Below are 14,694 nucleotides of genomic sequence, written 5' to 3'. Positions count from 1 at the left end.
GGGCATTGCCCAAGTGGAGCAAAAAAAAAAAAGGTCCAGCTGGAACTCCCCTGGACAGGAAGCACAGCAGAGGGAAGAAGGGACAGAGCCACATCGCTCTTGGCCTCTGCGGAACATCACAAGCCAGGAACAGCAGAAGCATCTGGTGGCAGGGCACAGGAAATGGTCTGGAAAACATGGACATTGAAATAACCTTTTCCCTCTTGTGGCTTGCTGAGCATTTTTATAATCTATGCTTAGGGAGAGGCAGTAAGGTTGGACAGAAATGGGCAACTCCCAAACTTGTGTACTTAGCCCTTTAACCTCTCCCTCTCTTTTCTTGAATTCCTCAGGGACCCTGGTGATTTCCTGTTTCTTTCCTGCTATTTTGCTTCACCTGTATCAGTCAGGAGACTGAAATGGAGGGAGAGATTAAAGAGGTGGGGAGTGAAGGAGATGAAAAAAAGGCACACAAGAAGGGAGGGGGACAAGGAAGTTAGAGAGAAATGGAAGAAGAACTGAAAGTCAGGCTAGTCAGGAATAGAAAAGGAGCAAAGGAGTGACTACACTATTTACCTCCTGAGAATTATAGAACATCTATCTAGGCAACCATTTTCCTCTAAAATTGGGTTGGAAAGGGAGAGTGGGAGCAGGAGTGGGGGAGTCAACCAAGACAGGATCTCCTTCCTTTTTTCTCAGTCTCAAAGTGGTTGCAGTAAAGTATTATCCTCATGTCTCATCCATGGACTAGACCACCTGGTGATGACTGTAAAGAGTATTGAGGAAACAACATCATTTTACTCAAAGTCACTGGGCATGGATGTGGTGACCTTCAAGGTAACTCCACTCTCATTCTCTTCCTGCAATGATTGCTTAGGATACTCTGGGGGTCTGGTTGCCCCTTCTCCTCCTTTGGGACCTTGTCAACCGACCTGGCCCAGAAATAAGTTTGTGTGTGTGTGTGTGTGTGTGTGTGTGTGTACATGAAAGTGTGTATGACTGTGAATATATTTGAGTATGTGAACATGCACTTGTGTATGTGAGTACAGGACCCCTCTGAGGACCATAAAATGAGGCAAGGGCCAGGAGCGCTGGTAATCCTCCTCTTCCTCCCTGTCCAACCCTGTCCCCCCCAACAGTCTCAGCTTGACATCACCCACCTGCCTCTGTGCTCTATGATCTTAGACTCCTCTGCTAAACTGGGCCTATAGCCTCAACTATTCTAGTGCTCTGTGATACAATAACAGTTTCCCCTGGCTCCAGACATGTCTGCACAGAGGCTGGCAAATCTAGCTCTCCTCCAGGGGACAAAAGTCCTCCTGTTTGAGAGTTGGTGGGAGATATGTAGTGGACACCCTAAGTGGAAATGACTGTGTTGAAAAGCCATTGAAGTGGTGGTGGTGGTGGCGTAGGCAGTGGTAGTAACCCTTAGCAATTGAGATAATGCTTTACGATTTGCAAAGTGCTTTTATAAATATTGTCTTATGCATCCAGCCACTTTGGGAAACAAGGGCTGTTAACCCCATTTTATAAATGATGTAACTGAGGTAGGAAGAGGTTCAATGAGGGTCACTCAGCTGGACCAAATTTGAACTGGGGTCTTCTTCCCTCCAGGCTGAGGGCTCTGGGTACTGTGGTGTCCCCTAGTTGTGAGGCCAGATGTCAGAGAGATGTGTTTGGAGAGTGGTGGCAGTAAATGATTGCAGGAATTCTGCAGGTGAGTCACTCCATGATGTGTGCTCTTTTCCTGAGAGAACACTTGGCTCCACCACCCTCAGAGGTCATCCCTACTGGACAGAAGCACAGCTTAGGGAATCTTATCTGGTTTTCGTTTGTTTGTTAATGGATTCCTCTTTGGCAATCAGGTGCTCCTTGCCAGGCACACTTCGGTCCTCCCAAAGCTGGTCAGACCCTTGATCTCACAAGCATCCACAAATACACCAGGAATTCCATGTTCAGGAATTGCACTTCTCCCTCTGCCTTGAAACCCCAAAGTCTGTTCTTCATCATCATTGTAGCCTTCACTTCTTAGTCCTGTCTTGGGCCATCACTCTCTTGCTTTCTCCAGTTTGAGCCCTTGGTGAAGCAGTTCAACCTCTAGGGTCTTTTCTCTTCTTGAATCTTTTGCCCTTTTGTCCTTTGGCAAACTTGAATGACTCCTATTATCTGCCTTCTAATATGGGCCTGGGCTAGAGTAAGTTCTGTCTTCTGGTCTTAGCTGAGGTATTGGGATTGATGGCTAGCTTTGAGCACTTGGCTGTGGAATGATTGAGAGGTAAGCTGCGAGACCCTGCCTGCTACCCTTTACTGAGGCAAGGCAAGGCCTCCTGGAAATGATCTTGCCTCCACTTGGGCCTGGCTACTCTGGGAGGTGCCCTGATAAGTGGAGGATCAGGGAAGGAGGGAGCCTAAGCACCCTTGCCCAGGACATGGGAAGTCAGCCTCTCCATGCTCTTCTGTCTAGACTGTCCAGAGGCCTCTGATCTGAAAAAGCTGCAGTTTACAGGAGGGGTGGGCCTGGAAAATGTCCTAATAGGTCCTGTCTTCTCAAGCCAGGCAGGCAGGAAGATGGGTGTGGAAGTCTGGTAATGAGCACCTAAAGGGACAAATATAGAACCTGCCTCAGGAGTAACCTTTGCAGTCTTGCCCCCCCCTGAGAGGGCCAAGAATGCTTGCATTCTTGCTCTTTCTTCCAACCTTATTCTTGACTTGGACACATGATCTCTTTCAAACAGGGAAACCGGAAAGCCTTGTGCTTTGGAAATCAGAAATTTAATCTTCATGAGGTCGGGAAGGAGTTTGAACCCAAAGCCCACCAGCCTGTGCCAGGATCCCTCGATGTCTGTCTAATTACAGAATCTCCTCTCCATGAGGTGGTAGAACATCTCAAGGTTAGTGAGTCAGCTATCTCCAAGAGAGCAGAAATGACTGGAGGAATGTAAAGGTGAATTCTGTCTGTCAGGGACCACCAGCACTCTTTTCTGACCTGGAACTGTGAGGAGGGTCCCCAGGCTACTCTGGCTGCAAGTCTTTTTCCTTTCCCTGGGACTGTGACCCAGGACTGAGACTGGAATCTGAGGATGGACACAATAACAGAGTACTGCCTCCGTGCTCCCTACCAAAGACAACCCCGTGATCTCTTTCTGACCAGTTGCTTGAGCTCCATACTGTCTGTGGACTGACTCAGTGGTTTTCCAAGGCCTGCTCCTGGTTTTTTGGGACCCAGTCTGCATTGGCAAAGCTTGCTGAACTATGCTTCCCTCTCACCCTGACACAACAGCCCTTCCTGCCAACCTCCTAAGTGGTTTTGGGCTGGAAAATTCTTTCATTCTGTCTTTTTATGGGTTCCACCAAAGCAGAATTTATTTAGTCATTATTTAAAGATATGTAGGGAGGTTTTGAGGAGAGAGCTCAGGCAAGGCCCTGCCTTTACGCTGCCATCTTGGCTTCATCCTCTGGACTTTTTTTTTCAGGTTTTTGCAAGGCAAATGGGGTTAAGTGGCTTGCCCAAGGCCACACAGCTAGGTAATTATTGAGTGTCTGAGATCGGATTTGAACCCAGGTACTCCTGACTCCAGGGCTGATGTTTTATCCACTGTGCCATCTAGCCACCCCTGAACCTTTTTTTAAAAATGTATTTCTTTATTTTGAGTTTTACAATTTTCCCCCTAATCTCACTTCCCTCCCCGACCCCCATGGAAGGCAGTCTGGTAGTCTTTCCCATTGGTATACATTGATCTCAGTTGGATGTGATGAGAGAGAAATCATACTCTGCACCTTTTTAATATTGTGAAAAGTAGCTAACTAAAACCAAGGCCAAAGATCATATGCAATAGGGATATTCTAGAACTTTTCTCAATAAATACAAGAATAAGCAAGAATGCCTACCTTTCTCACTATTATTTGATACATTTCTAGAAATTTTCATAATAGCAACAGGACAAGAGGAAATAAATTAAAGGTATGAAGATAGGTAAAGAGGAAATTGAAAAATTATCCTTATTTACCATTAAATGATGATGTACTTAGAAAATCCCAAGGAATGAACAAAATCTAATTTTCACAATTAATAGCTTTAACAAAGGCATCGGCTTCAAAACCAACCCTCAAAAATCAATTGCATTTCTCTATGCTATTAGTAAAATGCAAGAGGCAATGATAGGGAAATCATATTCCAAATAACTATAAAATGTGTAAGATTGTTGGACCCAAATACATAAAGTCCTTGTATAGCTTCAACTATAAAATACACTATGAACAAATCAAAAATAACTTAGTTGTTGGAATATTCAGTGCTCATGGGTGGGGTTGTGCCAATACAGTAAAAATAAAAGCACAGCAGAGTTAATTTACAATCTCAATGTTATGCCAATCAAATTATCGAAGGGATACTTTGTGGAACTCAATAATTAAAAATAGCCAAACAGTGTAGAAGAACAAAAGCTCTAGACTATCAAGGGAAATAATGAAGAGAGGTAGAAGTGACTGAAGAACAGCACGTCTAGACTTCAGTCTGGATTTAGAATAAAACAGACGAGATCAAAAGTATTTAGTATTGGTTCAAACTAGAGAACAGATCAATGGCACAGACTAGACAAAGGAAAACAATAGACAATGTTTGATAAACTAGAAAACATAAATTATCTAGGAAAGAACTGATTAAAAACTGCTGGGAAAACTGGAAATCAGTCTGGTAGAAATTAGGCTTAGATCAGTATCTTATGCCACATTCCACAATACTATTTTTTAGGTTTTTTTTTTTTTGCAAGGCAATGGGGTGAAGTGGCTTGCCCAAGGCCACACAGCTAGGTCATTAAGAAGTGTCTGAGGCTGCATTTGAACTCAGGTTCTCCTGACTCTGGTGCGGTGCTCTATCCACTGCACCACCTAGCAACCCCCTCCAGAATACTTTTTAAATGAACATGTGAACTTAATCTTAAAGATCATGCTACCAAACAAATAGAAGAGGAAACATCATTTGCCTTAAACAACTGTTATTAGGAAATGAGTTCTTGATCAAACTAGAGGCAGTTACAAAAGATAAAAGAAATAAATGAAACTTGAAAGCTTCTGTACAGATAACATTAATGCACACAGGATAAGAAGGAAAGCAGTCAAATGAGAAAAAAAAAACCTTTGGATCAAATTTCTCTGATAAAAGGTTTGGTATCCAAGACAGACAGACAGAGACAGACAGACAGACAGACCACACACACACACACACACACACACACACACACACACACACCCCTATAGTTGCTGTTGTTCAGCCATTTAGTCATGTCTGACTTGTGAACTCTTGGACTGTAGTTTTGTCCATGAGGCTTTCTTGGTGAAGATACTAGAGAGGTTTGACATCTCTTTCTGTAATGGATTAAGGCAAACAGAGGTTAAGTGACTTGCCCAGGCTATACAACTACTTAGTATTGGAGTCCTAATTTGAATTCAGGTCTTCCTAAATCCAGGCTCAGCACTGGAACCACAGCAGCATCAACTAGCTGCTAGCTAAATACACGCGTAATCAAAATCCATTCCCCACAAGATAAATTTATCAAAGGGTAGGAAGTTTTTAAAAGAAGAATTACAATCTATTAACAACCATATAAAATGCCCCAAAGTATAAATACAAGGAGAAATACAAATCAAAATAACCTTGAGGTTTTCGTTTTACATTCTAAAAATTGGCAAAATATAGGAATATCAAAATTTGAGGTGTTGCCAAATGAAGGGACACTAATACCTTGTTGGTGGAGCTGTGAATCAGTACAACCATTGGGGAAGCAATTTGAAATTTTGCAAATAAAGTGGCTAAAATGTCCATATCTTGGACCCACTGCTGTTGCTGCTACTAGCTGACCTTTATTTAGATTTGTCTATATAAAGATTATCTATAGCTAGTATTTATATAAAATTTTCAAAGTACTTCACAAGTATTATATAATTTGATTCTCTCAATAATTCTGGGAGGAATGTGCTGTTATTCCCATTTTATGGATGAAGAAACTGAGGGTGAGGGGTTAAGTGATTTACCTCGGGCCACACAACTAGTGTCTAAGGCACGATTTAAACTTGTCTTTTTTTACTTCAGGGCCAGCATTCTATGACACCACTTAGCTGCCCTAAGCTTATCCCCTAAAGAGGTCATTGGTAAGAAGTTCCCAATTACACCAAAATATTGACAGCAACACTTTTGTGAGAGTATAATTAGAAACAATGTCTATGTCCATCCATTGAGGAATGGCTAAACAAATGATAGTACATGAAAGTAATGGAATATTACTGTGATAAAAGAAATTATGTGGGTAAGAAATATAGAGAAGCATGAGGAGATTTACATGAACTGAAGCTGAGGGAAGGAAGCAAAAACCAGAAAACAATGTACAGGACCATAACAATGTGGGTGAGAACATTCCTGTGCAAAGGTGGGAGATCCTCAGGTGGTGTATGATATGATCAGTTTTTTTGTTTTTTCCTTTTCTTTCTTTGTTCTATGGGGTAGTTCTTTGGAAAGGGGCATGAGGGCTATCGGGGGATACTATGGAGATATAATCAATAAAGCTACATTGCAGGATTCTTGTTTCAATGCAAGCTAGCTTAGATGGATGGTTTTCGAGGTCCTTTTAGAGGTTCTGTAACCTGAGGTTGTGAAATTGACTTTGAGGGGCTTTGGAGAAATGATCTATGCTTCTAAATGTATTCCCTGAGTCACAATTCCTTCTGATGTTTAGTTTGGAATTGATCCCTTATTCCCCTTGTGACAGGGCTGCAACATCCCTATTGAAGAAGGCCCAGTGACCAGAACTGGAGCTCTGGGGCCAATTGAATCTGTGTACTTTCGAGACCCTGACAAGAATCTGATTGAAGTTTCCAAGTATATCACAGAACGTGTTGGCTATAAGGTATGATTCTGTAGTATTATTCTTTGTAAAATATAGCTTTTACTTCTTCTAGCCCCACCCCAAATTATTTCATATTTTGACATATCATATATTCATATTACATTTTAGATATGGCATAATATTCATTGGACACATCACACATGTATGATACACATGGGGGGGCCTGGGTGAGATGGTGTAAAAGCTATCCCGCTAACCTTCTTGAAAAACCATAGGGAGCCATGGGTGGGGGTCATTCCAACAGAGAGGACAATGTTTGCATAACATCGTCTGCTTGAGATACAATGAAATCCCTCTGTCTTAAAGGCTGACCCTGAAATGAGTTGGAGGGATGGTATGGAATAGTCTCCAAACTGGAAATCTGCTGTCTGTCTGCCTGGCTCATGAACTGCTGTCATATATCTGATTTCTATTTTTTCACTTGCTCCCCACCTTGAAGTTTGGGAAAGGAATAATGGGAAGGGGGAGGGCATCTGCTGCCCCTATGTTTGACTAAACAAGGGGATATGGGGAAGATGGTATTTCACTCAGTTCACCTGTCTTCAGGATCATAGGAATCATGCTGGCTGCTAACTGGACTTCAGTTGTCCCTCCTGCCTATGATCTGGGTGTGAGCTGCTGCTATCTCAGAGGATGCTCCTTCAATGTCAAAGGAAGTGTTGGGAAAGAAGCAATAGGGAAAAGACCAAAAGAAAGAGAGGAAGAGCACAGAACGGGAACGACCCTTCTAAGTGACCTGGCCACCTCAAGAGTCCTGCCACCCATCTCTGCCCTTCCCAGAATTGTCCAGGGGGACATTCCCAAACAGATGTCTTCCTATGAGTTCCACCAAGGTTGCATCCATCTTCCCAATGCCGGCTTTATAACTTGGATATTTTTGATTCTTTCTTTGCCTTCCCTCATCCTACATTCTGTGTTCTCTACTATACTTCTTTAGCATTAGCATTTATGCACAGGACAGTATGCTGACTGAACCAAAAAACCTTTTTTAAACTCAGATTTTTCCAACACAAATGATTGCTGCCTGTTAAGGTCAGTCCTCCATAAAGTTACTAAGTTGACTGAGTTTCTTTGTGCCCCTGCCTTACTTTCTGCACTGTGCTCTGCCCTCACCCTTGTTCTTGCCAGGTCCTAAAATGTTATACTAGAAAGGAAACTTCCAGATAACTCACTCAAATCATCTTATTTTGCAGAAAATTAAAGTGAGATCCAGAGAAGGAAATGACTTGACCAAGGTCATAGAGAGCTAGTCAGATGCAGAAACAGTATCCTGAGTCCCTAGATCAGTATTCTATTCTTGGCACTAGGTGCTTCCAACCCCGCTTTTGTTTCTTAGGTGTTCTTCCTTGCTCCCTCTTGATGACCAAATCCCAAACATTTGCCCAGAGATAAAATTGCATTCCATATCCATGTGATTCTTTGGCTGGAGCTAACTGCTTTGGGGGGGTTATGCACATAACCTTCCATCTTCAGCATCATTAATCAGTGGTAGAGGCTCTGGGGCATCAAGGGCTGCTTCCTGGGAGTCCTGAAATCACCCTGTGAGTGGCTCCCTTGGAGGCACCAAGGAAAGGTCTCTTGGTCCCTGCTATGATACTGCCCAAGCCAGAGGTTGGAAGGGGGTATTAACTTGAGACCTACTTCCAACACTCAGACAACAGTTGAGAGAAAGAGGACCCTTCCAAGGCCAAATCTCTCATCCTAGCTCTTGGCCACAATGGTAGCTAGTGAGCTTTTGAGGGTCCTCACAGAGTGAGAAGTGGTTTGGTTTGAAGGGTCCCGTAACAACAAGGAAAGAAGAAGCAGAGTCAGAAGAAGTAATCATGGATTTAACAGTTTCAAGCAAGAGAGGGTGTCTACCTGTGTGTACAAGATGTCATGTTTTAGTAGACTTTTTCTCACTTTATTTCATTTTTCCTTTTGAACTTAACCCTAAATAAAAGCCTTTTCATGTTCCCTGTATCAAAGAGAGAATTGTACAAAAAACTGTGAGTCTCTATTGTGCTTCTCTAAAAATGCGTGACAAGTTGAATATTTCACTTTTAAAGTGGTCCATGATTCTTGGTCCATGATTCCTTCTGATCTGTTTCTCATATAATTTGGGAGGTAGAGAAATGGGGAGGGTACATTTCCTAGTCCCTCTCTCCTTCCAACCTGCTTCCACCCTAAACTGGAAAAAATAGAAAAGCAAGAAGGCAGGTAACCTGCTTCATTATGAAATAATTCTCTGGAATTAGGGTTTGTCCTTTCTGTGATAAGATTTAGAAAGCCAGGAACACCTGTGTGAAGCAGATTAACCACCCTTTGGGTCCTATGGGTAACTTTGAAGGGTTGGAGGTTGGGGGTGGGAGTGAGGATCTTTGTCTTAGGACTACTGTTTATTAGGCCTCCATATGGTTGTACCTCTTTTTTTTTTTTTTAGTTTTTGCAAGGCAAACAGGGTTAAGTGGCTTGCTCAAGGCCACACAGCTAGGCAATTATTAAGTGTCTGAGACCGGATTTGAACCCAGGTACTCCTGACTTCAGGGTCGATGCTTTATCCACTGCGCCACCTAGCCGCCCCATGGTTGTACCTCTCAATGTCATTTACCTAGTTACCAGTTTCTCAGGATCTTCTGCCTGATGATAGGCACTCCAAAATAAATGGACTTATTGATCTCCCTTTAATTTAACTATCAATTAGACCTTTACAAAGGGATATTTATTAGTTTTTTAGTTTTAGTTTTTTTAGTTTTTTAGTTTTAGTTTTTTTTCAAGGCAAATGGGGTTAAGTGGCTTGCCCAAGGCCACATGGCTAGGTAATTATGAAGTGTCTGAGACTGGATTTGAATCCAGGTACTCCTGACTCCACGGCCGGTGCTTTATGCACTGCACCACCTAGCTGCCCTGACAAAGGGATATTTATTGAAGAATTGAGAGATTTGGAGATAGGTATTTTTCATTCCTTCCTTGAGAAAGAAATTGTTTCAGATTCATTTTGAAGAGAAAGAAAAGACTGGGAAGCAGCATGCAAGTAGATCTGGTACTTTTCTCCGTAGTGAATGGGAGGAATTTCTCTTTGGATGACATCAGGGCCTCTTCTTTGGCTGAGGTATCTTGTATCCATTTGGAACCCTCATTCTCTCTATATTTTCTTGTATGACTTCTCTGATTTGTATTTGATATTTGTTTGAGTAAAGGGGTTTTCTAAGATAATCCTTTTCAGTGATGGTATTTTGGGTAACTAGCATTTGATGGGAAGAGATGAGTTTTACCATTCCCATTTACCATTTACCAACCAGGGAAGTTAGCTGTTTTTGTTTCCTTTGAACCTAATAAGAAGTATATGTTTAGATCAGCTAGATTGGGGGGGGGGCAGAAAAATATAATTTTAATTTGGTACTTGTCTTTCTCACAGGAGAATCAAGTAGTCAGTCTCAAGACCCCTTCTGCTCCCCTCCAGTTAGGAATCAAAGGTGTTCTTGGAGAGGACATATCAAGAAATATCTATCATTGAGCTGTATTTAGACAACTTATGTTGTTATACAGAACATACATCAACAAAATAGAAAAAGAGAGGATTAATGAAATGAATATGGCATTAACAAATTGTAAAAAAACAAACTTAAAATGAGTGCAAAAAAGGAGATTAACAATTATAGGAGAAATAGATAAACTGGAATTTTTTAAAAAACCTATAGAAATGGTAAACAGAACTAAAATCTGATTCTTTGAAAATACTGAGAAATTTTTAGTCAATATTATTAAAAAGAACAGGGAAGAAAAATCAAATGAATAAAACTGCAGATGAGCAAGGTGAAGTATAGCCAAGCCAGAAGAAATGATAATTAGAACCCATTATACAGTTATATGCTGGTAAAACTGAGAACAGAAAAAGAAATCAGGGGTGGCTAGGTGGTGCAGTGGATAAAGTACTGGCCCTGGAGTCAGGAGGACCTGGGTTCAAATCCAGACTCAGACACTTCATAATAATGACCTAGTTGTGTGGCCTTGGGCAAGCTACTTGACCCCAATTTGCGTTGCAAAAATCTAAAAAAAAAAAAAAAAGAAAAGAAATGAAGGAAAATCTTTGACAGAAAATATCCAAATTGATGACCAGATTGAGATCTGAAATAACCCATTCTCAGAAAGGGAAGACAGAACATCTGTAAAGTAAGTACCAAAGGGAGCAAACAAGAGAGACTCGATCTTGAGGGATGCACAGGAGAGTTGTATCAAAGTTTTAAGAAGAACTTTTCAAGAACCATTTGTACCCAAAGAGCATGAAATATTCTCAAACTCAGAACACAAACTGCCAGCGATCTTTGATGAGACAAATACAGTGTTGTATTCTATTAGAGAATGATAAAAGAAACTATAGATTGCTGTTACTATGAATGTTGGTTCAAAACCTGTAAGCCGCATTCTGTTGCACAGCCCCTGGAGGCTTATCCGAGAAGTCACTCATCATGAATCTGTGTATTTGTGCTAGGGATAAAGGCAAAAATCAGTAGAAATCGATCGTATTAAAAAGAAAAGAAAATTAAGTCCATGATTGTCCCAATAGAAGCGTGAAGAGTCTTTGCCAAAGAACAAGTCATTTCTGAAACCTAAAAGCTAGGTGAGGAGGTGCTGGGGGGAGAAGGGCGGTGTCCCGACCGCCGTGGGCCCTGAGTGCTCAGTTTTCTTTCTCTCCTCCGGGGGGCGCTCGGAGCTCGCGTTGGCCGCCCGGATTTACGGTCTGGCATCGTTTAGTCGGGTCTGAAGCCTCTCGGTCGCAGCCGCTGTCGTGTGTGTTTGCATTATGCGAGTACGCCTGTGTGCGTACGCAGGCGCGTTGCGCGCAGGACGGGGCTGCGGCGGGTGGGCAGGGAGGCAGGGCCGGAAGGCCGGAGGGGCGGGGCCCTTCCAGGGCCTTTGGATGCTGTTGCGTCCACAAGCTGCAGTGGCTCCCTATGGTCTGCAGGAGCAGATCCAAGGTGCTCTCTTTGGCCTTCAACGTCCATCTTGCCCTCCTTTCCCAACCTTTTTGATTGTCCCCCTGCTCCGCTCCATCTACTGAGCTCCCCAGCCTCCTTTCATCTCCATTCCCACAGTCCCCCATCCCCCTTCTCTAGGAAGGCTTCCCGCTCCCATCTCCTACCAGGTCTTGCTTAGTTATCCTCTATTTGGACAGAGTTGGGGGCCTGAGGTCTCCCCCCCTTCGACTGGCAGCTCCCTGAGGGCAGAGAATGGCTTCGGTCACTTGGCAGTTTCCCCGTGTTTTGCATGTCCAGCCTGGAAGAGGCCTCTGGGAGCCTGCTGGGGGAAGTGGCAGCAGATTGGAGTCGCAGGGTGGTGAAAGGAAGCTTGGCATATTAGCACACACTGTTCAGCCCTTCTCCAAACCATGGGCATTCTCTTCCCTTCCAATTCTCAGCCATCATCAAAAGTATGTCCACAAACATTTCGGTCCATCTTGGGACTTCTTTATGGCACGAGGTAGGAGCCCCGTCCCGGGAGTCTCGGCCTGAGACGAGAATCAAAGGACACTTACTTGATTTGCATGATTGCATATTGCTTTCCAAAATGGTTCACCAAATCATGGTTCCACCAAGAGGGCACCACTGACTACTCCCATCATTTGCCACCTTGGCTCATTGCCAGGGTATCAGGTGAAAGCTCTGAGTCATCATGAGGACCCCGGCTCAGACTCTTGGGGATTTGGACGGTTCTCTCCAATGATTGGAAACAATGAGCAATTCTTTTCAGAATGGTTTGTTCTATCCTTTTGGTTTTTTTAAAGACAATAGGGATGGGGCGGCTAGGTGGCACAGTGGATAGCGCACTGGCCCTGGAGTCAAAAGTACTTGAGTTCAAATACCACCTCAGACACTTAATAATTACCTAGCTGTGTGGCCTTGGGCAAGCCACTTAACCCCATTGCCTTGCAAAAACCTTAAAAAAAAAAGAAATAATAGGGATGAAGTGACTGCCCAGCATCACATAAATACAAGTGCCTGAGGCAGAATTTGTGCCTATCTTTTAAAAGTTACTCTTTTTTCCTCCAAATTGATATTTTATTTTTCCAGTTACATGTTATGAAATATTTTCAACATTCATCCACATGCATGTACATATTTATAAGTTATATAATTTCCTCCTGCCATCCCTTGCAAAACCTTCCCCCCCCCAGCAGCAGTCTGGTGCATATTATCTATGTGCACATATACATATTTATATATATGTGCGTATATATAACATGTTTACAGATTTGTCATTTTTATGTGAGGAATTAGGACTAAGGGAAAAGAAAGAAAATAGTGAGATAGGAAAAAAACAAGAAAAATTTTTTAAAAGTGAAAGTAGTGCTCATTCAGATCCTGTAGATTTTGTTTTGAACTTTGTTTTGTTTTGGTTTTCTACTTCTGGATGGGAATAGCATTGTCCATAAGAGGTCTCCCCAGGTTGTCCCAGCTCTCTGAACCACAGAGAGGAGCTGCAACCATCAAGGTTGATCAACTCACAGTGTTGCTGTTAATGTGGACACTGTTCTCTTGATTCTGCTCCCTTCTCTGGGCATCAGGTCCTGCCATTCATTCCATGCTTTTCTACAGTCTGACCATTCATGGTTTTTTGTAGAACAATAATACTCCATAATATTTATGTCCCCAGACTTGTTCAGCCATTCCTCAATGGATGGGAATCCCTGCAATTTCCAATTCTTGGCCACTACAAAAAGAGCTGCTAAGAATATTTTGGAACATGGGGTACTTGTCCCATTTTTTATGATTTCTTTCAGATATAGGCCTAGTATTAGAATTGCTGAGTCAAAGGGTAGGAACAGTTTTATTGCTCTTTGGACATTAGTTCCATCTTGCTCACTAAAATGCTTACATTAGTTCCCATAAAAGTTATTTTCTTACCAACATTCCAAAGTGCTTTCTAAAATGATCAGAGCAACTGGTCAGAAACCCCCCACTATCACTGCTTCATGCACCTGTCTTCCTGTACCCCCTCCCACAAACACTGAAGATTTTCATGTCTTGTCATCTTTGCCAATTCACTGGGAGTATGGCAAAATCTCATGGTTGCTTTGATTTCTATATTTCTTATTGTTTGTGATCTATTGTGAGCTATTCTGAGTCTTATATAGTTATATAAGTTTATTAATCATATGGATATCTTTAATTGAAAACTTCCCTATCCCTCATTGACAGCTACCCATTTTATCCTTGAGTTGTTTTTCAATGTATCTAACTCTCTGTGACTGTATTTGGGGTTTTTATTTTAGGTTTTGGCAAGGCAAAATGGGGTTAAGTGGCTTGCCCAAGGCCACACAGCTAGGTAATTATGAAGTGTCTGAGGCTGGATTTGAACTCAGGTCCTCCTGACTCCAGGGCCAGTGCTCTATCCACTGCACCATCTAGCCACCCCATATTTGGGGTTTCTTGACAGAGATACTGGAATGGTGTGACATTTCCTTGTCCAACCCATTTAACAGATGAGGAAACTTAGGTAGAATGGATTAACTCACCTGGCCAGCAAGTGTCTGATGTTACATTTAAACTTGGGCCATTTTGACTCCAGGCTTGGTGTTCTGTCTACCATAGTGCCCCCTAACTACCCCCTTTTCCTTATTTTATTCAGGCAAAAGTATCAGCACTTGGATCCTTCTACTTGAGTCTCTCCCCTGCCATCATTTTCCAGGCTTCACTCTTTATGTGGATGATCTACCTTTCTAGCAACCAGGTCACAGAATTCTACATTTTCCACTCCAGCAACCTACTCTAGCTCCCCACTGTTGTGATGATACCTTAAATGTTGAACCTCTAAGTTCCTGCCTGTGCCCTCAGAC

General features: G+C 42.5%; 1 protein-coding gene across 1 annotated transcript; it reads left to right on the top strand.

The window, feature by feature from the left end:
- The first annotated feature begins 685 nt into the window (after positions 1-685).
- GLOD5 (glyoxalase domain containing 5) lies at positions 686-8,817 on the top strand. Its single transcript, XM_074204239.1, has 4 exons — positions 686-816; positions 2,715-2,870; positions 6,741-6,878; positions 7,425-8,817. The coding sequence occupies exons 1-4, from the start codon at positions 742-744 to the stop codon at positions 7,449-7,451; spliced, it is 396 nt and encodes a 131-aa protein (XP_074060340.1). The 5' UTR covers positions 686-741; the 3' UTR covers positions 7,452-8,817.
- Positions 8,818-14,694: the final 5,877 nt, after the last annotated feature.

The sequence above is a fragment of the Macrotis lagotis genome, chromosome X (genome assembly GCF_037893015.1).
Source record: "Macrotis lagotis isolate mMagLag1 chromosome X, bilby.v1.9.chrom.fasta, whole genome shotgun sequence".
Lineage (NCBI taxonomy): Eukaryota > Metazoa > Chordata > Mammalia > Peramelemorphia > Peramelidae > Macrotis > Macrotis lagotis.
Note: the sequence above shows the minus strand (reverse complement) of the source record. Positions and strands in the feature narration are given on the sequence as shown.